The sequence below is a fragment of the Bubalus bubalis genome, chromosome 14 (genome assembly GCF_019923935.1).
Source record: "Bubalus bubalis isolate 160015118507 breed Murrah chromosome 14, NDDB_SH_1, whole genome shotgun sequence".
Lineage (NCBI taxonomy): Eukaryota > Metazoa > Chordata > Mammalia > Artiodactyla > Bovidae > Bubalus > Bubalus bubalis.
The window spans coordinates 26,961,837-26,987,391 of record NC_059170.1 but is presented as its reverse complement, the minus strand read 5'-3'; the positions used below and the strand labels follow the sequence as shown (position 1 = coordinate 26,987,391).

General features: G+C 36.2%; 1 protein-coding gene across 15 annotated transcripts in view; it reads left to right on the top strand.

Annotated features, from left to right (window-relative positions):
* The window catches only part of SYCP2 (synaptonemal complex protein 2), an 80,446-nt gene that overhangs the window by 21,717 nt on the left and 33,174 nt on the right, over positions 1–25,555 (top strand). For 12 of the 15 annotated variants that reach the window (XM_044927819.1, XM_044927815.1, XM_044927817.1 and 9 more), the window contains 8 exons: positions 212–257; positions 839–934; positions 5,007–5,067; positions 18,410–18,558; positions 19,718–19,792; positions 20,391–20,537; positions 23,019–23,118; positions 23,960–24,117. In XM_044927819.1, coding sequence (XP_044783754.1) covers positions 212–257; positions 839–934; positions 5,007–5,067; positions 18,410–18,558; positions 19,718–19,792; positions 20,391–20,537; positions 23,019–23,118; positions 23,960–24,117 — 832 coding nt within the window. The remainder of the gene's footprint in view (positions 1–211; positions 258–838; positions 935–5,006; positions 5,068–18,409; positions 18,559–19,717; positions 19,793–20,390; positions 20,538–23,018; positions 23,119–23,959; positions 24,118–25,555) is intronic. The other 3 variants (XM_044927816.1, XM_044927822.1, XM_044927821.1) reach the window with 3 other exon arrangements.

Here is a 25,555-nt window from a genome sequence, read left to right as displayed (position 1 = left end):
GTAGCCTCAAAATAATATGCTTTCTTTCATAAACAGGTTTCCATTAAATTCTCACTTTAAAGAGTAATAAAGAAGGAAATCATGATTTTGTTTAAATTGTCACTACCACCTGATTTCCTTTTGATCCTAGATATGATTTGTATGGAAAGTCAAAATTATGCTGTGGAGGCTTATTAGTTTTTTTTAACTCAAACTACTTTTTTTCTTTCAGGGTCTTTACATTTCCTTGTTTGTCAGCATTTCTTGATAAATATGAGGTAAATTTTAAAATGTAATACATTTTTTTAGTTATTAGGTGATTTTTGATGTAGAGGTCAACTGAATTGTAGGTTATAATTTGACAAGAACATTAATATTAGTCATAATTAAATCACAAATAACAGCTGGTCTGATATTCTAGATCTAAGTGATATTTTATGAAATGACGTATTTGTAGCCAAGGATAAGTAAAATATAAAGCTGTACTTCAAATTATCTTATGTTTCCTTATTCAAGCCCATTATTGTTTATTATTCATGAATATATTCAAATGTGAAATTATCTTCAGCCTTTATTTGTACTTGAGTATTTGTGATTTTCTGGAGCTGGCTAATTTCTGTGTAAAATAGTAAGCAGCTTTTTTTTTATTGTTTCTAAATTGATTTAAATACTATACTTGCCTTCTCTTTATCTTCCTATACCTTCCAGCTATACTTTTTTCTTTTTTTAAAAAAAACTCAACCATGAATGAATGTCATAATTTTATATTTATATATAGCATAATTATAATGTGTCATAATTTTCTCTTGTCACTTTTAAAAGCATAGTATGTTCTAGTTTTGTATGTTTATTTTATTAGCTGCAAATACCATCAGATGAAAAACTTGAGGAGTTTTGGATAGATTTTAATCTTGGGAGCCAGACTCTATCATTCTACATTGCTGGAGACAATGATGTAAGTGTTATTCCCTCTGTATCATTTTGAGTTGTGTGTATATGTATGTATATAATAATTCAGTTTAAGAATATGGATTTCTTTGTATATTTTCTCGCTTTTAATAGATTTCAGTGTTAGCTCTAATAATTTTGATGAGCATGGTAACCTATCAAGCTAATTAGAAATGAAAATTATTTCTGATGTTTTATAGCAACAGAAAAAAGCTAAAATTTAATACTAGTTTTTAAATATAAACCTTTCAGAAATTACACATTAATGATAAAATTTAACATTCAGATGAACAAAGTGAGTTGAATCTAGAAAAGACAACAGTTACTCAAGTACAGAAACACTCAGTTAAAAATAGCGTTAACAAACAATGACAAATGGTCTTATTTTATTCTTTCATAGCATCTTCTATTTGAAAATATTGAGGAATTGATTTTTATGGTCATATTTAGAAGTGAATTTTAGTTCTTTTCTGTACTAAATTGTAGCTATGCTTAAACTTTCCAACCAGGTGGTGTGTTTTCTACTGACCCCTTTTTAACCTGAGGAAAATTTTTGAGCCATTGTTTCCAAATAGCCACCACTTACTATTTGCTACATTGGTGTACTTCTAGCTCAAGCTGTAGAGCGGAGATCTGAGTAAGAGTTGGTTTGAAGTTTACTGATCTGATTGTGATTGCTGATAATAATGATGCTTTTTGTCCAGGTAAACTTATAGACAAAGATGCCTCTTAGGAATTTCACATATTTTTCTTTCTTTTTAGAGTACCTTCTTAGAATGCTTAATAATGAGTTCCAAAACCAAACATTACTTTTCAGAGGCAGTGACAGTTTTCATTAGTATATTTATTCTTGCAGGCTTCATAGGAGTTTTTTTAACTGGATTTTCTTTAGGAAGTAGACTTTCATTTTCAGAGAAGAGGATAGAATAGGATTGGAGTGGTTCCTGACTTCACTCGCTTGGTCTAATGGATAATTCAGGGAAGAAAACAAGTAATTTTAGTACTACACATGATAGGGATAGTATAAAATGCATTTATAAGTATTAAATGCCTCATGTGTTCCAGACACTGATCTAGAGAGGCTGGGAGAAAGTTCTTCCCATTGATACATTTAGACTCTCCTTTCCTCTCTGGATTTCTGTGGCAGCAGTGCCTTCTCCCTGTGTTCTCTCTCACTGTCCTCAAAGCTTCTCCCCTATTGTGGCTGCTTAAAACCCTCCTTGTGTCTATTTAACATGGTATTCGAGGGCCTTTATGACCTAGGCCCTCGCTGTTTCTCTGATAATTTCAGACTCTTCTCCATGCTTACTGTGTTCAACCCCCATTCATTTTTTTCTTTGCCTCTGGATAATGCTCTCTTTAGGTCTATATACTTGCTGCCTAGGAACCTCAGGATCTTTGCATCCCATTTAGATAGTCTGAAGTAGCTATCCAGCCATATTATATCACATTGTCCTCTTTTTTCTTTTGTAGTAGTTATTGCTACTTAAAATCCTTTTATCTGTTGTTTTTTGTCTACACCACCCCCCCCCATAGAATGTAAGATTTATTGAATCAGGGACCCATCTTCTCTCATTTATAGCCGTTCAAGGGCTCATATTTAAGAATGAGTAAATACACACTCAACTGAAAAATGCTCTGTGTTAGTGATAGAATTCAGAGGAGATTGGAAAGAAGGCAGGCAGTGTAGAGCCAAAGAAAGATTATAAGTAGGAGACAACATCAGTTCAATAAACATTTAATAAGAACTTACCATGTGCCAGATATATACTAGGCGTTGAGCATCACATTCATGTAAAAGATTCTCCTGGTTGGGGAGAAGAGATTAAAAAGGGACAAGACCAGAAGCAGTTAGATTTATGCAGTAATCCAGGTGAGAGGAATCATGGTGGCACAGTTTTGGAAAGTGATGGTGGGGTGGATGGAAATGGATAGGCTTCAGAAAAACTTGAGGTAGAATTGAGCAGATTTGGTAGTTTGTAGTAAAAAGAGGAAGGATTAATAAAACTTTGGTAACTGAATGGATGGGGATGCTGTTTTAGGAAGATCAATTTTGTAGGGGAAAGATGATGATTCAGCTTTGAATGTTTTGATTTGGAGGTGCTTGTGGGGCATTCAGCTGAAGATAACTTGTAGGCAGTTGAATATATTGGTGTGAAGTTCAGATGGGGAGAACGGAGCTGTAAGTGGAAATTCAGAAGCTCTCTATACTGAAGATAAATAAAACCATGGGATTCTGTGTCTAGATGACAAAACCATAAGAAATGTATACATGGATAGGCAGAGGGATACGTGGATAGGCAGATGGATATAGGATAGGCAGATGGATGTGTCGATAGGCAGATGGATACAGGATAGGCAGAAGAGAATAGCCTGAAGGATGCTTGGCAAGTCTGCCAGAAAAGATCAAATTAAAAGGGTATCATGTTACAGAAGGCAAAGGAAGGGTGTTTTATAAGAGGAAATGATCAAGTCTGTCAAAACACAGTTAAATAAAATAAAAACTGGTCATCCAAGAAAGAGCAATTTTGTTTAAGCTATAGGATTTAGGCATTCCTGAAAAGTTGAAATATTTGTAGAGAAAGTAAAGACAAGAAGAAGAGAACACAGTAGAAGCTAAAGTGAGATGTAGATTCAAGGGAGGGGTTTTTGTTAGGTACTTTATTTTAAGGATGAGTGTTATAAAACTGATGGCTAGAGTAACAATGAATAAAAAAGTTGAGATCAAGAGGAAGAGAGCATAATGGAGGGAAAGTAGGGGGTGAAGATGAAATTGGTGGGCACATTATATTGGTAAACTGTTGAACCTGGGTAAAGGGCCTGTTTTGGACTCATTATAATGATTTCTATTTTTTTTAATCTTTTTGAAAATTTATATAATGTAGACTTTTTTTTCCAAAAGGAAAGCTTTGAACCAAGTACCTATGTATATGAGGAAGAGTCACTTTAAAGTTAGCAGATGATGATGAGTAGGTGTTATACCGGAGAGGGCAGTGGCACCCCACTCCAGTACTCTTGCCTGGAAAATCCCATGGATGGAGGAGCCTGGTGGGCTGCAGTCCATGGGGTCGCTAAGAGTCGGACATGACTGAGCGACTTCACTTTCACTTTTCACTTTCATGCATTGGAGAAGGAAATGGCAACCCACTCCAGTGTTCTTGCCTGAAGAATCCCAGGGACCGGGGAGCCTGTTGGGCTGCCGTCTATGGGGTCGCACAGGGTCGGACATGACTGAAGCGACTTAGCAGCAGCAGCAGGTGTTATACACAGAGAAATAGGAAGATGCTCAAAGGAGAAAGGAGGATACCAACCTTTTCCTCCTGACCCTGAGGTTTTAAGGTCTGGGAGAATTAACACCTTGACTGGAGAATGCTGTAGTTAAATGGTACTGGTTCTCTCAGAATATACACTGGTTTCAATTAAGGCAACTAAGTGGAGGGAGTTAGTGAAGAGACTGAGGATTTAGTGGAATTTTAATAGTCCTTAAATAGCAAATGAATTGGATCTATTTTCATCATAAGATTACTGGAAGGTTTTAGGATATCATTTTTTTGGAATGGTTCTAATTTTTACTATAACTTTTTTGTGTGAATTCACATTATTTATTCATTTATACAAATTTTCAGTGAAAATACTTGGAAGGGGAAAACATTTTAGATTATTATTAACATGCATTCAGTGTTTGAATCTAAGAAATGGCAATTAATGAGTGGGAACTGGGGGATGAATATGGTTTCACAAAACATTTCAAAGGAAGAGATGACAGGATTTGGTAATATTTTTTAAAAAGGTTATAGTCTAATGTGAATGGATAGTCATTCTTTTTTTGATTAAAAGTAGAAAACCATTAAAGTAATCAATACTATCACTTTTAAGAATGAACAAATAGATTAAATGTGACAAGTATAATATATTATGTAGTCAATTGATGGAACAAGAAATGTGATATATCAACCAGTTACTTAGTGATAGTAAAAAAAAAACCAAACCCTTAGTTTGTATAACTTGAAGATAGTGTTTAAAGGAGCTTTAAAGCAAGATTAAATTATTTATGATCAAAACGTGTTTTTAAATTTAAGGATCATCAGTGGGAAGCAGTCACTGTGCCTGAAGAAAAAGTGCAGATATACAGTATTGAAGGTATTAAACTTGTTTTCTATCATTTCTGTTGGAGTAGAAGTTGCATACTCTATGGAAAAACTCAGTAGACTGATGAAAGCAGATCAACATTTTCATATGTACACATTCATAAATGTGATGGTTCACTATCATCAAATTCCCTGACCCTGTGTTACCCCCAATATCTTGTATTTATTTCCTTCCTTATCTAATCTAAAACCTGTAATTAGTCACTTTCTTCTCAATATGTACTGGACAGAAATCATTTACCTTGGCAGACTGGCACCACTGCAAATTCAGATATCAAGACATTTTTTATTTCAGTAGACAGGTAGTGCTATCTCATGATAGTTTTTATTTGTATTTTCCTAAAACCACTTTTAGGAAAGTTGAACACTTTTTCATGTGCTTAATGGCCATTCACATATTTTCTTTTTGAATTATCTGTTTAAATATTTTGTGCATTTCTCTACTGGACTACATTTCTTTACTGGACTATCTTTTTATTATTAAGTTTTTGAGTTCTTATGTATCTTGAATAGGAATCCTTTGACAAATATATGTTGTATGAGTATTTTCTCCCCATCTATATCTTTCTTATTCATTTTCTCAGTGGTCTCTTTTAATGAGCTGCTGCTGCTACGAAGTCGCTTCAGTCATGTCCAACTCTGTGCGACCCCATAGACGGCAGCCAGCCAGGCTCCCCCGTCCCTGGGATTCTCCAGGCAAGAACACTGGAGTGGGTTGCCATTTCCTTCTCCAATGCAGGAAAGTGAAAAGTGAAAGTGAAGTCACTCAGTCGTGTCCAACTGGTCGCAACCCCATGGACCTATGCCTACCAGGCTCCTCCGCCCATGGGATTTTCCAGGCAACTTCTGCTTTTAATGAGCAGAAGTTGTTAAATTTGAAGTCCACATGATCAGTATTTTTTGTTACATGGTTATTGCTTTGTGTGACCTAAGAAGTTTTTCAGTTCAGTTCAGTCGCTCAGTCGTGTCCGACTCTTTGCGACCCCATGAATTGCAGCACGCCAGGCCTCCCTGTCCTTCACCAACTCCCAGAGTTCACCCAGACTCAAGTCCATTGAGTCAGTGATGCCATCCAGCCATCTCATCCTCTGTCGTCCCCTTCTCCTCCTGCCCCCAATCCTCCCAGCATCAGAGTCTTTTCCAATGAGTCAACTTTTCCCACGAGGTGGCCAAAGTACTGGAGTTTCAGCTTGAGCATCATTCCTTCCAAAGAAATCCCAGGGCTGATCCCCTTCAGAATGGACTGGTTGGATCTCCTTGCAGTCCAAGGGACTCTCAAGAGTCTTCTGCAACACCACAGTTCAAAAGCATCAATTCTTTGGCGCTCAGCCTTCTTCACAGTCCAACTCTCACATCCATACATGACCACAGGAAAAACCATTGCCTTGACTAGACGGACCTTTGTTGGCAAAGTAGTGTCTCTGCTTTTGAATATGCTATCTAGGTTGGTCATAACTTTCCTTCCAAGGAGTAAGCGTCTTTTAATTTCATGGCTGCAGTCACCATCTGCAGTGATTTTGGAGCCCAGAAAAATAAAGTCTGACACTGTTTCCACTGTTTCCCCATCTATTTCCCATGAAGTGATGGGACTGGATGCCATGATCTTCATTTTCTGAATGTTGAGCTTTAAGCCAACTTTTTCACTCTCCACTTTCACTCATCAAGAGGCTTTTTAGTTCCTCTTCACTTTCTGCCATAAAGGTGGTGTCATCTGCATATCTGAGGTTATTGATATTTCTCCCGGCAATCTTGATTCCAGCTTGTGTTTCTTCCAGTCCAGCGTTTCTCATGATGTACTCTGCATATAAGTTAAATAAACAGGGTGACAATATACAGCCTTGACGTACTCCTTTTCCTATTTGGAACCAGTCTGTTGTTCCATGTCCAGTTCTAACTGTTGCTTCCTGACCTGCATACAAATTTCTCAAGAGGCAGATGACGTGGTCTGGTATTCCCATCTCTTTCAGAATTTTCCACAGTTGATTGTGATCCACACAGTCAAAGGCTTTGGCATAGTTAGTAAAGCAGAAATAGATGTTTTTCTGGAACTTTCTTGCATTTTCCATGATCCAGCGGATATTGGCAATTTGATCTCTGGTTCCTCTGCCTTTTCTAAAACCAGCTTGAACATCAGGAAGTTCACGGTTCACATATGGCTGAAGCCTGGCTTGGAGAATTTTGATCATTACTTTACTAGCATGTGAGATGAGTGCAATTATGCAGTAGTTTGAGCATTCTTTGGCATTGCCTTTCTTTGGGATTGGAATGAAAACTGACCTTTTCCAGTCCTGTGGCCACTGCTGAGTTTTCCAAAATTGCTGGCATATTGAATGCAGCACTTTCACAGCATCATCTTTCAGGATTTGAAATAGCTCAACTGGAATTCCATCACCTCCACTAGCTTTGTTCGTAGTGATGCTTTCTAAGGCCCACTTGACTTCACATTCCAGGATGTCTGGCTCTAGGTCAGTGATCACACCATCGTGATTATCTGGGTCATGAAGATCTTTTTTGTACAGTTCTTCTGTGTATTCTTGCCATCTCTTCCTAATATCTTCTGCTTCTGTTAGGTCCATACCATTTCTGTCCTTTATTGAGCCCATCTTTGCATGAAATGTTCCCTTGGTATCTCTAATTTTCTTGAAGAGATCTCTAGTCTTTCCCATTCTGTTGTTTTCCTCTATTTCTTTGCATTGATCACTGAAGAAGGCTTTCTTATCTCTTCTTGCTATTCTTTGGAACTCTGCATTCAGATGCTTATATCTTTCCTTTGCTCCTTTGCTTTTTGCTTCACTTCTTTTCACAGCTATTTGTAAGGCCTCCCCAGACAGCCATTTTGCTTTTTTGCATTTCTTTTCTATGGGAATGGTCTTGATCCCTGTCTCCTGCACAATATCACGAACCTCATTCCATAGTTCATCAGGCACTCTATCTATCAGATCTAGGCCCTTAAATCTATTTCTTACTTCCACTGTATAATCATAAGGGATTTGATTTAGGTCATACCTGTATGGTCTAGTGGTTTTCCCTACTTTATTCAATTTAAGTCTGAATTTGGCAACAAGGAGTTCATGATCTGAGCCACAGTCGGCTCCTGGTCTTGTTTTTGCTGACTGTACAGAGCTTCTCCATCTTTGGCTGCAAAGAATATAATCAAATCTGATTTCGGTGTTGACCATCTGGTGATGTCCATGTGTAGAGTCTCTCTTTTGTTTTTGCCTACTACCAAGTGACATAGATTTCTTTCTGTTTTTCTATAAGAACTTTATGGTTTTAAGTTTTATGTTTAGAATTCTGATCCATCTCGTTAATATTCGATTATGGTTTGATACAGGGGTTTAGGTCCATATGGGTATACAGTTATTCCAGGACTAAGGGATGAAAAGATTTTCCTTTCCTCACTGGATTTCATTGGTTCCCTTGTTGAACATCAAATGACTGATTTAAGTGTAGGTCTTACTGTTGTAGTTCATTCCATTGATCTGTTCCCTATGCCAGTACCACATTGTTTTAGCTACTGTAGATTTATAGTGAGTCTTAAAATCAGTAGTGTGTAAGTCTTCTAATATTGTGGGGGTTTTTTGATGACAGTTTTGGTAATTCTAGACCTTTTGAATTTCCATGTAAATTCTAAAATTGGCCTATCAATTGCTACAGAAAACTTGCTAGAATTATGACTGGGTTTGTAGTGTGATATCAGGAGAAATAACATTGTAACAGTAGTTACACTTTTGTGATATAGTTATTCTTTTAGATACTTTGGAATTGATATGCCGAATTTAGTTAGAAATTTGGTATTTCATGTCCTAGAAGGTCTGTAGTTTTAAGTTTCAAAATCAGGGCATTGTTGAACTTCATAGGATGAATTTGCAAGTGTAGTCTTCAGTTTCCTCTAAGAGTATGTGAAGAATTGGTATTGTAAGTTCTTGGTAGTATTCACCAATGAAGCAATCTGGACTTGTCTTTTACTTTTCTTTGGTTAAGGCTCTTAACTACAATGTATTTAATACATAAAGGGTTTTTCAGGTTATCTATTTTTTTTTTCTTGAATAAACTTTGGTATTTCTGTCTTTCAAATTGTTTTCATCCATGTTGTCAATTTTTGGGGCATAAAGTGGTTTATAATGGTCCCTTTTTATCATTTTACTGTCTGTAGATTCTGTGTGATGGTCCCCCATCACTGCTTATACTGATAAGTTGTCGCTTATCTTTTTTCCTAATCAGTCTTATGAGAGGTGTATCAATTTTTTTGATGTTCTCAAATAACTAGCCTTTGGTTTAATTGATTTTTCTCACTTTAGTGTTTTGATCTTCAGTTTAATTGATCTCTGCTCTTATATCTATTGTTTCTTCCTTCTGCTTACTTTGTTTAATTTGGTTTCCTGTTTTTAGTGTCTTGGGGAAAGCTGAAGTCATTGATCTGAGACCATTTTTTCTTTTCTAATAACAGCCTTTTAGTGCTTTAAATTCTTCTAAGTACGTCCTTAGCAGCATCCTACAAATTGCAATATGCCGTGCTTCCATTTTCATTCATGTGATTCTTTTAAATTTCTCTTTTGATTTCTTCCTTGACCCACGGATTATTTAAAAGCACTTGATTTAGTTTCTGTATACTTGAGATTTCAGGAATACATTACTGATTTCTAACGTGATTTCATTGTTATCAGAATATACTTTGTGTGATTTGAAAACCCTTTCCAATATGTTGACTATTAGGTTATGACCCAGATATGGTCTGTCTTAGTAAATGGTCTGAATGCACTTGAGAGGAATGTGTTTTCTGTTGTTCTTGGGTGGAGGGCAGGGTTAATCTGTTGTTCAAGTCATACACCTTCCCTCATTGTCTACCTACCTGTTCTATCAATTATTGAGAGAGAGGTGTTGAAGTCACCACTATGGTTGTGATTTTTTTTCTATTCATTCAGTTCTGTTATTTTTTACTTCCGGTATTTTGAATTTCTGTTATTAGTTTTATAAACATTGAGTGATATATCTTTTCATAAATTTATCATTATAAAATGACTATTTTTCCTGTGGTAATACTCTTTGCTCTGTCATCTACTTTATGTAATACTAATATACTCTCTCCAAGTTTCTGTTGGCTAATTATAGTACGGCATATCTTTATTTTTAAGTAATTTATGTCCTGTATATTTAAAGAGGGTTTCTTATAGGTGTCATATACTGGGCATTTTTCTTTTAAATGTAATTTGACAGTTTCTGCGTTTTGTGGTTTTTAATGTGACTGTTGATCTGCTTTAAATTTATTATCTAGCTTTTGTTCTTTCTATGTACCATCCTGTCTGCCATGTTTCTTTTTTTTTTCTTCGTGTTACTTCATTTTCAGGGGTTCCTTGTACTTCTTTTGTTGGCTTTATATTCAGTTTTTAAATGGCTGATTTAGGTTTTATTTTATACATATTTAACTCAATAGTGTGTGTGTTCAAGTAATATTATACCCCCTAGGAACCTGGTAGGTTCTTGTAAAAACAGTCAACTTCTGTTTTTGCTTCCCTGGCCTTTGTGCCACTACTGTCAATAGGACTAAAAATCTTTTTGCTTTTGAATGTGTCAAAGCCCTCATACTATGGTATAATAATCTTTTTCTTTGTGGAACCAATTAACTTTTAAAAAGATTTTTAAAATAGTTTAAATAGTGCATTATATTTACCATTTCCAGTGTTCAGTTTTCATTTATAATATATGCAGATTTCCATCTGGTATTATTTTCCTTCTGCCTGAGTGACTTCTCTAGTATTTCTTGTACTGCAATAAGTTTTTTTTAATGTCAGAAAATTGTTGTTTATATTTTGAAAAAGTATTTTTTGTTTTATTTTTACAATTTATCATGGTTAAACTTTTATTTGTAATTGATTTTTTAATTATTTTTGGCTGCACTGGGTCTTCAAAGCTGCATACAGGCTTTCTCTAGTTGCAGTGTGTGGGCTTCTCATTGCGGTGGCTTCTTCTCTTGCATAGCAGGGACTCTAGACCATGAGGGCTTCAGTAGTTGCAGCACACAGGCTTAGTTGCCCAATAGCATGTGGAATCTTCCCAGACCAGGAATCAAACCTATGTCCCCTATTTGAAAGGCAGGTCCTTTTTTGTTTCCTAGGATTTTTTTTTTTTAATTGAAGGATAATTACAATGTTGTGTTGGTTTCTAACAAACAAAACAATGTGAATCAGTCATAATTACGTATATTTCCTCATTCTTGACCCTCCCCCCCCTCCCCCCATCCTACCCCTCTAGGTAATCACAGAGCACAAGGCTTGGCTCCCTGTGTTACATAGCAACTTCCCACTAACTATTTTACACGTAATAGTGTATATATGTCACTGGTACTTTCTCAGTTCATCCTACTCTCACCTTCCCCTGCTATGTCCATAAGTCCATTCTCTCCATCTTTGTCTCCATTCCTTCCCTAAAGATAGGTTCATCAGTACCTTTTATTCTCGATTCCATGCTGCTGCTAAGTCGCTTCAGTCGTGTCCGACTCTGCGACCCCATAGACAGCAGCCCACTAGGCTCCCCCGTCCCTGGGATTCTCCAGGCAAGAACACTGGAGTGGGTTGCCATTTCCTTCTCCAATGCATGAAAGTGAAAAGTGAAAGTGAAGCCGCTCAGTCGTGTCCAACCCTCAGCGACCCCATGGACTGCAGCCTTCCAGGCTCCTCCGTCCATGGGATTTTCCAGGCAAGAGTACTGGAGTGGGGTGCCATTGGCTTCTCCATCTAGATTCCATAGGTCTATATTAATATACAATATATGTTTGGCTCTCTCTGACTTACTGAAACTTTACACATGAAAAGATGTTCAATATTGGTCAATATTGGTCATTATTAGAGAAATGCAAATCAAAACTACAATGAGGTATCACCTCACACCAGTCAGGATGGCCATCATCAAAAAATTTATAAACAATAAATGCTGGACTGTTGGTGGTGGGAATGGAAACTAATATAGCCATTGCAGAGAACATTATGAGGATTCCTTAAATAACTAGAAATAAATATACCATGAAAAAGTGAAAGTGTTAGTTGCTCACCCACGTCCAACTCTTTTCAACCCCATAGACTATAGCCTGCCAGGCTGCCTTGTGGACAGAATTTTTTCATCTTTTCACTCTGTATAACAGACTCTAGGTTCATTCACCTCAGTATAACTGACTCAAATTCATTCCTTTTTATGACTGAGTATATTCCATTATATATATATATGTACCACAGCTTCTTTATCCATCATTTGTCAGTGGACATCTAGGTTGCTTCCATGTCCTTGCTGCAGTAAACATTGAGGTACATGTGTCTTAGAATTCTGATTTTTCTGAGTATAAGCAATCCAGTGGGATTACTGGATCATACAGGCTTCCCAGGTGGCTCAAATGGTAAAGAATTTGCCTGCAGTGCTGGAGACCTGGGTTTGATCCCTAGGTCAAGAAGATCCCCTGGAGAAGGGAATGGCTACCCACTCCAGTATTCTTACCTGGAGAATTCCGTGGACTAGGCAGCCTGGCAGGCTATAGTCTATGGGGTTGAAAAGAGTTGGACGTGGGTGAGCAACTAACACTTTCACTTTTTCATGGTATATTTATTTCTAGTTATTTAAGGAATCCTCAAAATGTTCTCTGTAATGGCTATATCAGTTTACATTCCCACCACCAACAGTCCAGCATTTATTGTTTGTAAATTTTTTGATGATGGCCATCCTGACTGGTGTGAAGTGATACCTCATTGTAGTTTTGATTTGCATTTCTCTAATAATGACCAATATTGAACATCTTTTCATGTGTTTATTGGTTATCTCTATGTATTCTTTGGAGAAATATCTGTTTTCTTTGTTTTTTTTTTTTTTTTATTGGGTTGTTTGCTTTTCTGATATTGAGCTGTATGTGCTGCTTATATATTTTGGAGATTAATCCTTTGTCAGTTGCTGCTTTTGTAATTATTATCTCCATTTGAGAGTTGTCTTTTCATTTTGTTTATAGTGTCCTTTGCTGTGCAAAAGCTTTTTAAATTTTATTAGGTCCCATTTGTTTATTTTTGGCTTTATTTCCATTAATCTAGGAGGGATGTCAGAGAATCTTGCTGTGATTTATGTCAGTTATTGTACGGCCTGTGTTTTCCTCTAAAAGTTTAATAGTTTCTGGGTTTGCATTTAAGTCTTTAATCCATTTTACTTGTGAAATCCCATGGACAGAGGAGCCTGGTGGGCTGCAGTCCCATGGAATCACTAGTCAGACATGACTTAGCAACTAAACAAGAACAACGATGTTAGAAAGTGTTCTAATTTCATCCTTTTACATGTAACTGTCCAGTTTTCCCATCACCACTTATTGAAGAAACTGTCTTTCTCCATTGTATATTCTTGCTTCTTTTGTCAAAATGAGGTGCCCATATATGTGTGAGTTTACTTCTGGGCTTTGTCTTGTTCCATTTGTCTGTATTTCTGTTTTTGTGCCAATACCATATTGTCTTGATGACTGTATCTTTGTAGTATAGTCTGAAGTCAGGGAGGTTGATTTTGATTAATCTAGCTCCGTCTCTTTGGGGTCTTTTATATTTCAATACAAATTGTGAAATTTTTGGTTTTAGTTCTGTGAAAAATGCCATAGGTAATTTGATAGGGATTGCAGTGAATCTGTAGATTGCTTTGGATAGTATATTCATTTTGACAGTATTGATTCTTCCAATCCAAGGACATAGTATATCTCTCCATCTGTGTTATCTTTGATTTCTTTCATCAGTGTCTTATAGTTTTCTATATACAGGCCTTTTGTCTCTTTAAGTAGATTTATTCCTAGGTATTTTATTATTTGTTGCAATGGTGAATGGGTCTGTGTCCTTCATTTCTCTCTCTGATTTTCACTGTTAGTGTATAGGGATGCAAGGGATTTCTATGTATTTATTTTATATCTTGCAACTTTACTAAATTCATTGATTAGCTCTAGTAATTTTTGGTGGCATTTTTAGGGTTTTCTGTGTATAGTATGTCATCTGTAAACAGACTTTTACTTCTTTTCCAATCTAGATTCCTTCTGTTTATTTTTCTTCTCTGATTGCTGTGGCTGGGACTTCCAAAGCTACATTGAATAGTAGTGGTGAGACTGGGCACCCTTGTCTTATTCCTGATCTTAGAGGAAATGCTTTCAGTTTTTCACCATTGAGAATAATGTTTGCTGTGGGTTGTAAATGGCCTTTATTATATTGAGGTAGGTTCCTTCTATGCTGATTTTCTGGAGAGTTGTGTTTTTTGTTTTTTTTTTTTAATCACAAATGGGTGTCAGAAGCTTTCTTTGCTTCTACTGAGATGATCATGTGATTTTTATCTTTCCATTTATTAATATGGTATATCACATTAATTGATTTGTTCATTGAAGAATCCTTATATCGCTGGGATAAACTCCACTTGATCACAGTGTATTGTTGGATTTAATGTGTTGTTGGGTTCTGTTTGGTAGAAATTTCAGGATTTTTGCATCTGTGTTGATTAGCGATATTGGCCTATAATTTGCATTTTTTGTGGTAATTTTATCTGATTTTGGTATCAGGGTGATGGTAGCTTCACAGAATGAATTTGGGAGTTTTCCTCCCTCTGAAATTTTTTCAGACAGTTTGAGCAGGATAGATGTTAGCTCTTCTCTAAATGTTGGATAGAGTTCGCCTATGAAGATGCAGGTGGATTCTTAACCATTGGGCCACCAGGAAAGTGCTGAGAAGTATTTTTGATACTTGTACAGAATCTAGATTGCCTATTGTTTTTGTTTCAGTTTACTTTAAAGATGTTATTCTCCTGTCTCTTGGCTTGCATTGTGTCTGGTGAGAAGTCTGTCATTTTCATGTTTGTTCTTTTTTGTTAAAAGTCTTTTTTCCCCTGGCTGCTTTTAAGATTTTCTCTTTATTAGTAGTTATAAACATTTGATTATAGTGCTTTAGTGTAATTTTCTTCACATTGTTCATTCTGTGAGTTCATTGAGCTTCCTTGCTTCTGAAGTTTTTATCCATTGCTCTTCACATTATTTTTTTCTGCTCCTTTTTCTCCTCTCCTTTGAAGGCTCTGACTACACACAGACTAAACTACATAAAGTTCTCCCATAGCTCACTGATTCTTTGGGCTGTCCCTCCAAACCCCAGGCTTTTATTTCCACTCTTTTTTCCATTCAGGAAAAATTTGCTGTTTTATTGTGCTAATTAATATTTTTCTGCAGTGTCTAACTGTCTAATTCTACTCTGTATAATGTTTACAAAAAGGCATTATGGTTTTCATCTCTGAAAGTTTGATTTAGGTCTTTTTTAAAGATAAATTCTTAGTTTTAGAATAGTTTTAGATTATAAAAAACTTTCCAAACTAGTTTAGAAAGTTTCCATATACATCCTCAGCCAATTTCTCTTATTTTTTTAATTGTAGTAAAAATCACACAACATAAAATTTACCATCTTAAGCATTTTTAAGTGTGTAGTTCAGTAGTGTTAAGTACATTCACATTATCGTGAAACAAATCTTTAGAACTCTTCTTATCTTGAGCAGTTGAAACTCTATAGCCATTAAACAGTTCTCCTTTCCCATTTCAGTCCCTGTAACCACCATTCTACTTTGTGTTTTTATGAAATTGACTATTTTAAGTGGAATCATACAGTATGTCTTTTTGTGACTGGCTTATTTCACTTAACATAATGTCTTCTGTAGTTTTAACATCATATTTTTTTATGGTACATTTGTCACTGTATCTTAAAAAAGTCTACATGAAAACCAATACAATATTGTAAAGTAATTAACCTCCAATTAAAATAAATAAATTTATATTTTAAAAAAAGAGTCTACTTGAATCCTGTGTCGTCTTCTGTCTCATTACTTTTCCATTCATAGACAATTTTGAGAAAATAGTTTTTACTAAATCTTTCCTTCTCTTGCTTTTCATTTCTGTTTTTTTCTACATCCTGTTTTACATCCCACTCTACCAACATTTCCACTGAAATTTAAGATGTCAAGATGACAATTAACTCTTACTATTAATATCATTATATACACTTCCATGGGCTTCCCTGGTAGCTCAGACAGTAAAGAATCTATCTGCAATCCAGGAGACCTGGGTTCAATCCCTGGGTCAGCAAGATCCCCTGGAGAAGGGAATGGTTACCCGTTCCAATATTCTGGCCTAGAGAATTCCATGGACAGAGGAGCCTGGTAAGTCCATGGGGTCACAAAGAGCGGGACACGACTCAGTGACTTAATACTTCTGCTTTTGTCCATGTTTTCTGCTTCCCTGGTGGCTCAGTGAAGAATCTACCTGCCATTGCAGGAGACACAGGTTCGATCCCTATTCAGGAAGATCCCCTGGAGAAGGAAATGGCAACTCATGCTAGTCCTCTTGCCTAAGAAATCCCATGGACAGAGGAGCCTGGCAGGCTACCATCCATAGGGTTGCAAGAGAGTCGGACATGACTCTATTGCATGAAAACACCAACATACATACATACATGCTTCAGCCCTTAAACTAACCCTTTATGGCACACACACAAGGAAAGTATGGCTTGTGCTCAGGACTCTTCAAGACCTTGCACTCTCTCTGTTCATCTGATTATTCATTTGTATCTTTTACTGTCGTTTATATTAAAGTGGTGATGTTGTCTACCTGTATGAAACAAGCACGATCTGAGTTTCTACATAACTGGCACAGATGGATTCTGGATATCAAGCAGTCAGTTCAATTCATTTTAGTGGCTCAGTCATATCTGACTCTTTGCAACCCCATGGACTGCAGCACACCAGGCTTCCCTGTACTTCACCATCTCCCACAGCTTGCTCAAAGTCATGTCCATTGAGTAGGTGATGCTATCCAACCATCTCATCTTCTGTCACCCCCTTCTCCTGCCTTCAATCTTTTCCAGCATCAGGGTCTTTGCCAGTGAGTTAGCTCTTCACATCAGGTGGCCAAGGTATTGGAGCTTCAGCATCGGTCCTTCCAAAGAATATTCAGGGTTGATTTCTTTTAGGATTGACTGGTTGGATCTCCTTGCAGTCCAAGGGACTCTCAAGAGTCTTCTCCAACATCGCAGTTCTAAATTATCAATTCTTAAGTACTCAGCCTTCTTTATGGTCCAACTCTTAACATCTGTACATGACTACTGGAAAAACCATAGCTTTGACTGTACAAACCTTTGTCGGCAAACTGATGTCTCTACTTTTTAATATGCTGTCTAGGTTGGTCATAGTTTTTTTTTTTTTCCAAGGAGGAAGCATCTTTTAATTTCATGGCTGCAGTCACTGTCAGCAGTGATTTTGGAGCCCAAGAAAATAGTCTGTCACTGTTTCCATTGTTTCCCCATTTGTTTATCATGAAGTGATGGGATTGGATGCCATGATCTTAGTTTTTTTTAATGAGTTTTAAGCCAGCCTTTTCACTCTGCTTTCACCTTCATCAAGATGCTCTTTCTTTAGTTCCTCTTCACTTTCTGCCAGAAGGGTGGTGTCATCTGCATATCTGAGGTTATTGGTATTTCTCCCAGCAATCTTGATTCCAGCTTGTGCTTCATCCAGCCCAGCATTTTGCATAATGTACTCTGCATGTAAGTTAAATAAGCAGAGTGACAATATACAGCCTTGACACACTCCTTTTCCTATTTGGAACCAGTCAGTTCCATATCTGGTTCTAACTGTTGCTTCTTGACCTGCATACAGATTTCTCAGGAAGCAGATAAAGGTGGTCTGGTATTCCCATTTCTTTAAGAATTTTCGACAGTTTGTTGTGATCCACACAGTCAAAGGTTATACCATAGTCAATGAAGCAGAAGTAAATGTTTTTCTGGAATTCTCTTGCTTTTCCTATGATCCAGAGGATGTTGGCAATTCGATCTCTGGTTCCTCTGCCTTTTCTAAATCCAGCTGGACATCTGAAAGTTCTCAGTTCATGTACTGTTGAAGCCTAGTTTGCAGGATTTTGAGCATTACCTTTCTAGCGTGTGAAATGAGTGCAATTGTGAGGTAGTTTGAACATTCTTTGGCGTTGCCCTTTGGGATTGGACTGAAAGCAATGGTTCTAGAGAAAAAGAATATCTACAGTTGAAGACTAGGGGAATGGTGAAGTAGCAGCTCCACAGGGTGTTGTTAAACCCTTTGTTCAATTTACAGGAATATATAAAAGACTCCATGGACAATTTTTGTTTCTGTAAGTAGTTAGTACCAGAATTGACTCAATACTGTTAAATCCTAAAAGTTAATTTTGTTTCAGTTCATTTTAATTGGTATGCTGCATGCTTTTCTTATTTATAATATACCTATAGAGTGGTATCATAGAAATGAATATAAACTAATCAGTGTGATTTATTTGTGTACAGTGAGAGAATCGAAGAAGCTACTGACTGTAATTCTGAAAAATATAGTAAAAATTAGTAAAAGAGAAGGGAAAGAATTGCTTTTGTATTTTGATGCATCATTAGAAATCACTAATGTGGCACAAAAAATTTTTGGTGTAAGTAAATATAAGGTAAGTTAAACTTTTAAATATTTTCATAATTCTGGGAACTTTCAGTTACTTAGGACTGTAAGTTTCAGTGATTTTTTTTTTCCTCTACAATTCTTAAATTGTAAAAATATAGATTTTTAGTTCTTTAAATTTGTGTTGTGGAATAACCATCATATTATCAGCCGTACCCTTTCAGATATCTATTAGAATGAATCTCAGATGACAAAATTAGCAGCAGCTACTCAAAACATTTAATGATGAATTCCTTCCAGGCATTTAAAAACTGAAATGAGACAAAGCCTTGTTTTTAAGGTACTAAACATTGTGAGAATTATAGAATATGTCTCAGAAGAAGTAAGTGGCATATAGAAAATGATGTATAGAAGTTGAAGAAAGAGAATGCTCATTAAGAGTCAGATCTGAAGGAAAGGCTATGGAGTTGGACCTTGAAATGGCCTTTGAAATTAATGAAATTTAGATAAGATGTTTTCCAGGATTGTGGAAAACATAATGAGTCGGATTTGTTTAGGAATCAAGATAACAATTCATGTTATATTTAGGGAGATGTTCAGTTGACATGTTTGGGTGATGCCTGTCTTAGTTTGTTCAGGCTACTGTAACAAAAATACTGTGGTTTGGTGTCTTAAATAAGAAACATTTATTTCTCATAGTTCTGGAGGCCAGAAGTCAGATCAGGGTGCCAGCAGATTCAGTGTATGGGGAGGGTCCATTTTCTGGTTTATCAGTGGCAGTCTTTTCACTGTGTCCATACATGGTGAGGGAGTTCTCTGAGGTCTTTTTTATAAGGGTAGTAATCCCCTTCATAAAGGTTCTGCCCTTATGACCTAAGCATGACCCAAAGGCCTGCCCTCCTAATACCATTCTTGGGGACAAGGTTTCAACGTGTGAATTGTGAGGAGACACATTCAGTCTAGAACATGGAAAAGATTTATGGTGAAAAATAGCAGATAATATGCTTGTGAGGAACCTTTACCAAAATTGTAGGCTAAGACTGTAGTTAGGGAGTCGTTGAAGTGCCCTGAGAAGAGTATTTATATGTATTTAAAATTGATTTAAGATAATTTGGTGATTTGGAAAGAAGCAAGTATAGGAAATATTGGCATTAAAAATGGAAAGAACTGGGAGAAAATGACACCCCATTGAATTAATTTAATTTTAGGAATTTACCAGAAAACAAGGTATATCTGTTGCCAAAACATCTGTGCATATTCTTTTTGATGCAAGTGGATCACAGGTATGTGTCTCACTTACTTGATTTCTATCACTGGTCTAAGTTTAACCCTAAATAATAATAGCACAGTTATAAGTTTGTCTTGGAGAATAAATAAATTCTCTCAGTGCCCCAACAAGGTATATGTGACTTTGTAAAGAAAGTGAAAGTGGAGAAGGAAATGGCAATCCACTCCAGCACTCTTGCCTGGAAAATCCCATGGATGGAGGAGCCTGATAGGCTATAGTCCATGGGGTCACAAAGAGTCGGACACGACTGAGTGACTTCACCTTTGTAAACATGTTATTAATAATAATTTATTTCAGTACAGAAGGTAGATTGTTATTCATTAATACCAGTCTTGGTAACTTTAAAAATCAGAAATATATGTTCTGCCACTAATGCCAAAGCCTCTTTTATGTCTATTAACATTTGAAAAAGTGGATGCTTTTTGTTGGGTCACTTTGTAGGACTGAAAATTGTAATAGTACATAGATATAAGACAAAAAGAACTAACCTTTATGAGTGTGAGATGAATGAGTGCTTTATGAAGACATCCAGTCATTTTTGAGGACTTCCTATGGTTTGCACTTTTAAACAGTTTTTCCTTATTCTCCAACAGATTCTAGTCCCAGAAAGTCAACTCTCACCAGTTGAAGAAGAACATATTAGTTTGAAAGACACAGCTAACCTCCAAGAGGAATTTACTAAACCTCCAAAATATATCAAAAATAGTAATCAAGGGGATAGAAAAAATAGCCAGCCTGAGGTATATATGGTGTCAAAACCATCATTTATAAAGCAGCATAGGCAAATCATTGTTATAGAAAAATGTATCTAGAATGCAAATGTCAGTAACATTTTAGAATATTTCCCCTTCCTTTTACAAATACAAACAAAAGATAGTGTTTCAGCACACGGTGTTTATAGGCAAGGGTTAGGGATTTAGGACAGAGTATACTATATCCATGTAAGTTTCAAATTAGAGTTAGATAGGAAAGTACTACTTTTTGCATTTACCCTTTCTGTCCTATCTTTGCACTTGGCTTTAATGTAGAATACAAATTTATAATGTAATGTTCAGTTTATCTGCATGAGGAAAAAGCAAAATATTAGGTTCTTTTTCCTCCTCCTCCTTCATAAAGGATCTCCTCTAGGCCATGTTTGATAGAACCATTTCTCAACCCTTCCCTAAACTCTATCTTTTGCCTCAAATTTGCATCTGCCTCCATGCTTCAGTAAGATTGCTGTTATTTTTTCTGATGATGTCCTTGATTCCAGCCTCCTCTCGTCCTATACCTAGAACCAAGGTGCTAGTGATTATTCTTTCGTAATATTTCTCACATGGTTTCCTCCTCATTCTCTTCACTGTTCTCATTTTAGTGTACCTAGTAGTGTCTTTGACATTATTGGTCCATCCTGTGAGCCGCCCTGTGAGGTATACAACTGATTTTTCTCATACCAATATCCTAGTAGCATTCTTCTGCCCAGAAAGCCTTGTGATCTCTGTGTTTATCCCATTATATCTAAATTTTGATTTAGTTTGAAGATCTTCTGTAACTTAATTTTACTCTTTCAAAATACCCTCCACTTTAGAATGGTCAGTTGCTTTACTCTGTCTTTTTTGTCACACTCATTCTTGCCTCTGTACCTTCATTCATGCTGTTTTTACCTCTTCTTGTCTAAAGTGTACTTAAACTTGTAAATCTTTGTTCATTTTTACTTTCTTGATGAAGCTTTTACTGATTAATTGTTTTTACTAATCTCTCATTGAGTTGCTTGTAACTCTCACAGGCTCTTCCATACATTGTTACTCACTATTTACCCCTTTTGTCTGTGTCCTTCATTAAATTAAAAATACCATTTTGTCAACTATAGTTCCATCAGGTGATTAGATTATAAAGCCTTTTTGGGGGTCTTTTATCAGAATCATAACTTGAGTACTTATTAAAAATGCAGATTCTTAGACTCTCCACCTTAAACCTATTGAATCATAACACAAAGTCTGGAAAAGATCTTAAGCACACTAAAGTTTGAAAAACATTGCACTATTGTTAAATACCTACTATGTTTTCAATAAGGATTAGCCGTTTGAAGCATTTATATAAATAAGTAACTTTTGGGATCCCATTCATTATATATAACACTGCTGCTGCTGCTGCTAAGTCGCTTCAGTTGTGTCCGACCCTGTGCTACCCCATAGATGGCAGCCTACCAGGCTTCCCCATCCCTGGGTTTCTCCAGGCAAGAACACTGGAGTGGGTTGCCATTTCCTTCTCCAATGCATGAAAGTGAAAAGTGAAAGTGAAGTCGCTCAGTCGTGTCCGACTCTAGCTACCCCATGGACTACAGCCCACCAGACTCCTCCATTCCAGGCAAGAGTACTGGAGTGGGGTGCCATTGCCTTCTCCATATATATAAACACTAGGAACTGTAATTTCTTTAAGACAGATCTGCTGGTTCTGTAGCTTATTTCTGGTTAATCTTAAAATTCACTTTTCTCCTATCCTTCCAAACCTTTCCTCCATGCCCCATATACATACCTACTCAAAATCCCATCAATATTTTTTCCTGTGCCTTTTAAAAATAACTATCTTCTGCCTTTTTACAGTTTGTCTTCAGTACTCCTTTGTATGGCATCCTCTGGAATGCCAATCCCTTGTAGTCCCACCTCTGCTTATCTACTTCTATTGTTCTTATCAGTCATTCTAGGCTAAAGTTAGAAAATGCAAACCTTTTTGGAACACTAGCTTGTGTGCCACTGAATCTCTAAATTCCTGGTTGTTTTTTTTTTTTTTTTTTAACCTGTTTTTTTTTTAGCTGCTTTTTACTTTAAAGGCAATTTAGTCTTCACAGAATTTTGAAGAATGTTTAACATTATGAAAGCTTTCACAAACAAGTTTATATATAAATATGTGTTCCAAACATTGTCCTTATAAAATAGAATAGGAAACTGTGAGCCAGTGGTTAACTAGATAAACTGAGTATCAATAAAATATTTTTAGCAAACATATAAAGTTACTGTATTTCTAAGTCTGGATATTCTTTAAAACAATATTCTCATTTTGACTATTAATATTAGGATAAAATCCTTCAAATCAGACCAAATGCAGAAATATTTGAATATCATATTATTTATAAAATACATCTCTTGTGTGTAGTCAAGGTAAAATGTTATGAATAAAATTGTAGGATATTTAATTTCAAGAGAGAATGTGTATTTACTGTGGTTTTTTCCTCATGGTTTTAGATAATTACTCCTAGCAAAAGAAAAATGTCTGAAGCATCAATGATTGTTCCTGGTGCAGATAGATACACTGTGAGAAGTCCAATACTTTTAGTCAATACATGTAAGTTTTATAATCTTAAAAGATTTCTAACAAGTATTATTTAAAGCAGGCATTTTTAAAATTTATGAATATTCTGGACCTAATTTACCTAGAGGATAATTTTCAGATAGAAAAATTGATGGAATATGAACTACAGATGTCTTGTGTCAAAAAATATCAAATGTGTGAGAGATTTAATGGGTATCTATATAAATATTTTTTAAAATATTAATATCCTGTATTAAGAGCTTATTATTATTTAAGCAGGACTCAGCATAACATAGTGGATAAAACGTTAAATTAATCAGGCTGCTTGAGCTTGTTTGCCTACTTCCAGGTGTGTACTCCATAGCTAAGTTTAGAACCAGTTTCCTTTCTATGAAATGGGACTACAGTGTCTAACCTCATCAAAGTCTTTAAAGGATTAAATAATTATTCGTTAAATAAGTAGTATTGTGCAACATTTAGACAGTACCTGGTACATACTAAGAGCTAAATAAAAGTTCAGAAATAATGCTATATACTAGTTGCTGTAAACACAGCATTATTTCATCTTTATGACAATTCAATAGTGACCTTCCATTCCCAAAATATGCTTGCCTACTGGGAAATTAATGTTTCACACACTTCTCAGACTTAACAAATACAAAATAAATTCATCTTTCCACCCTCCCTGCCAGTTTCTCTCCATTTCTTACCTTGGTAAATGGAATCCATATTGAGTTACTCATTTAAATCAGAAACCTGGGACCCATCCTAGAAGACCCCCCCTTTTTAACTCTCTTCAGCAAAAAGTATCTCAGTGATAGCAACATACAGTTTTAAAATCCGGCAAATATAAGTCCTTTGTCCTCCATTCTAGCAGCACCACAAAAAAGAAGAATTAAACCACCACTGCAAATGACGAGTTCTACAGAAAAACCTGGTGTTTCTAAAACATCGGAACAAGGAGTGGATTATGCTGTATCACTTAAATCTAGACCATCTGAAGAAAAAAAGAGAAGAGATAATACAGACAAAGTAACTTTACTTTGAAAGCATTTTTAAATATTAAGTTTTTATCACATTATTGTAGAAATACTATTGAACTAACTTCTTTTGCAAACAGGGTCTTACTTTTCTTAAGCAGTGAGTTTCTTACTTTTTTTAAAAGTATTGCTTTCAAAATTGTTTTACATATCATTTTTTGTCCTTAAAAGTAAGGTCTTATCACTCACTGTGCTAACAATAAAATTTAGAAATACTTATTCAACTCTTGATTTATATGTTCAGTAAGAGAAATGAACTTGCCATCATTCTTGTATTCTGTTGTATGTGTTCTCAGATATACATACAGGATGCAGTAAAAGCCTAATAGAGAGGCAGATGGGCTTCCCAGATGGCAATAGTGATAAAGGATCCACCTGCAATGCAGGAGACTGGGTTCAATCCCTGGGTTGGGAAGATCCCCTGGAGAAGGGCATGGTAACCCACTCCAGTCTCCTTGCCTGAAGAATCTCAAGGACAGAGGAGCCTGGTGGGCTATGGTCCATGGGGTCACAAACAGTTGGACATGACTAAAGTGACTTAGCACAGCACAGAGGGCAGACAACTCTCTCTAATCCCAGAGCTGGAGAGGAAGATAAAGATCAGGAGATGCTCTTTTAGGAGATGGAGAGTGAGTTGATTTTTGGAGTCAGTAAATGTTATTAGTCAGATGGATATCGAGGAGCACATTCTTTCCAGGTAGTTGAAGAAGTGGGACAGAGCAGGGAATGGATAAGAGAAAGTTGTATCTTGGAGAAATAGGTAATCAAGAGATACAGATAAGTTTATAGATGAACAGCTCAAAGTTTTTGTTTTCTCTGAAGTGTGAGGATGTTGAGCTTCTCTTGATGCAGAGGGCTCAGGGACACATGAAGATTTGGAATAAGCGCTGAGGGATAGTGGAGAGGGCTAAGAATAAGTACAAGTGTTAGGCAGTGTTGAGGGCCCAGTTCACATTAAAGACTATAAATCTTATCATGGCATTAGTTCAGTAATAAGTATAATTTCCTCAAGTAAAGTTTAGCAGTCTTGGTGTTACAGTTGGAAAAAAAAAGATGGTGGATGTAAAAAAAAATGTAATGGTTATGTGGCAAAAAGATAAGGATGGAACACACCTGTACACTTTTATACTGTTCCTCTCCCAGTGTGGATAACCATTGGCTAGATTAGAGAAGATAGGATGAGGCAGAATATCTTAGCTAGGGAGTATATTTGTCTGATAGTCATGGCATATTTTTATTTTATCTGAACAAGTGTGTATATGTGGCTGTGAAAAGAAAGAAGCTTGCTGTCATCAAGAAGTTACCTGTGCAGTGGCCAAAACTTTACAAGATCATTTGACACTTCAGTTCATATGTATATTGAGAAAAGACAGAATAGATGCAGCCTATGAGATTAAGAGCAATAGATCACATGGCATGGAGGTTCCAGA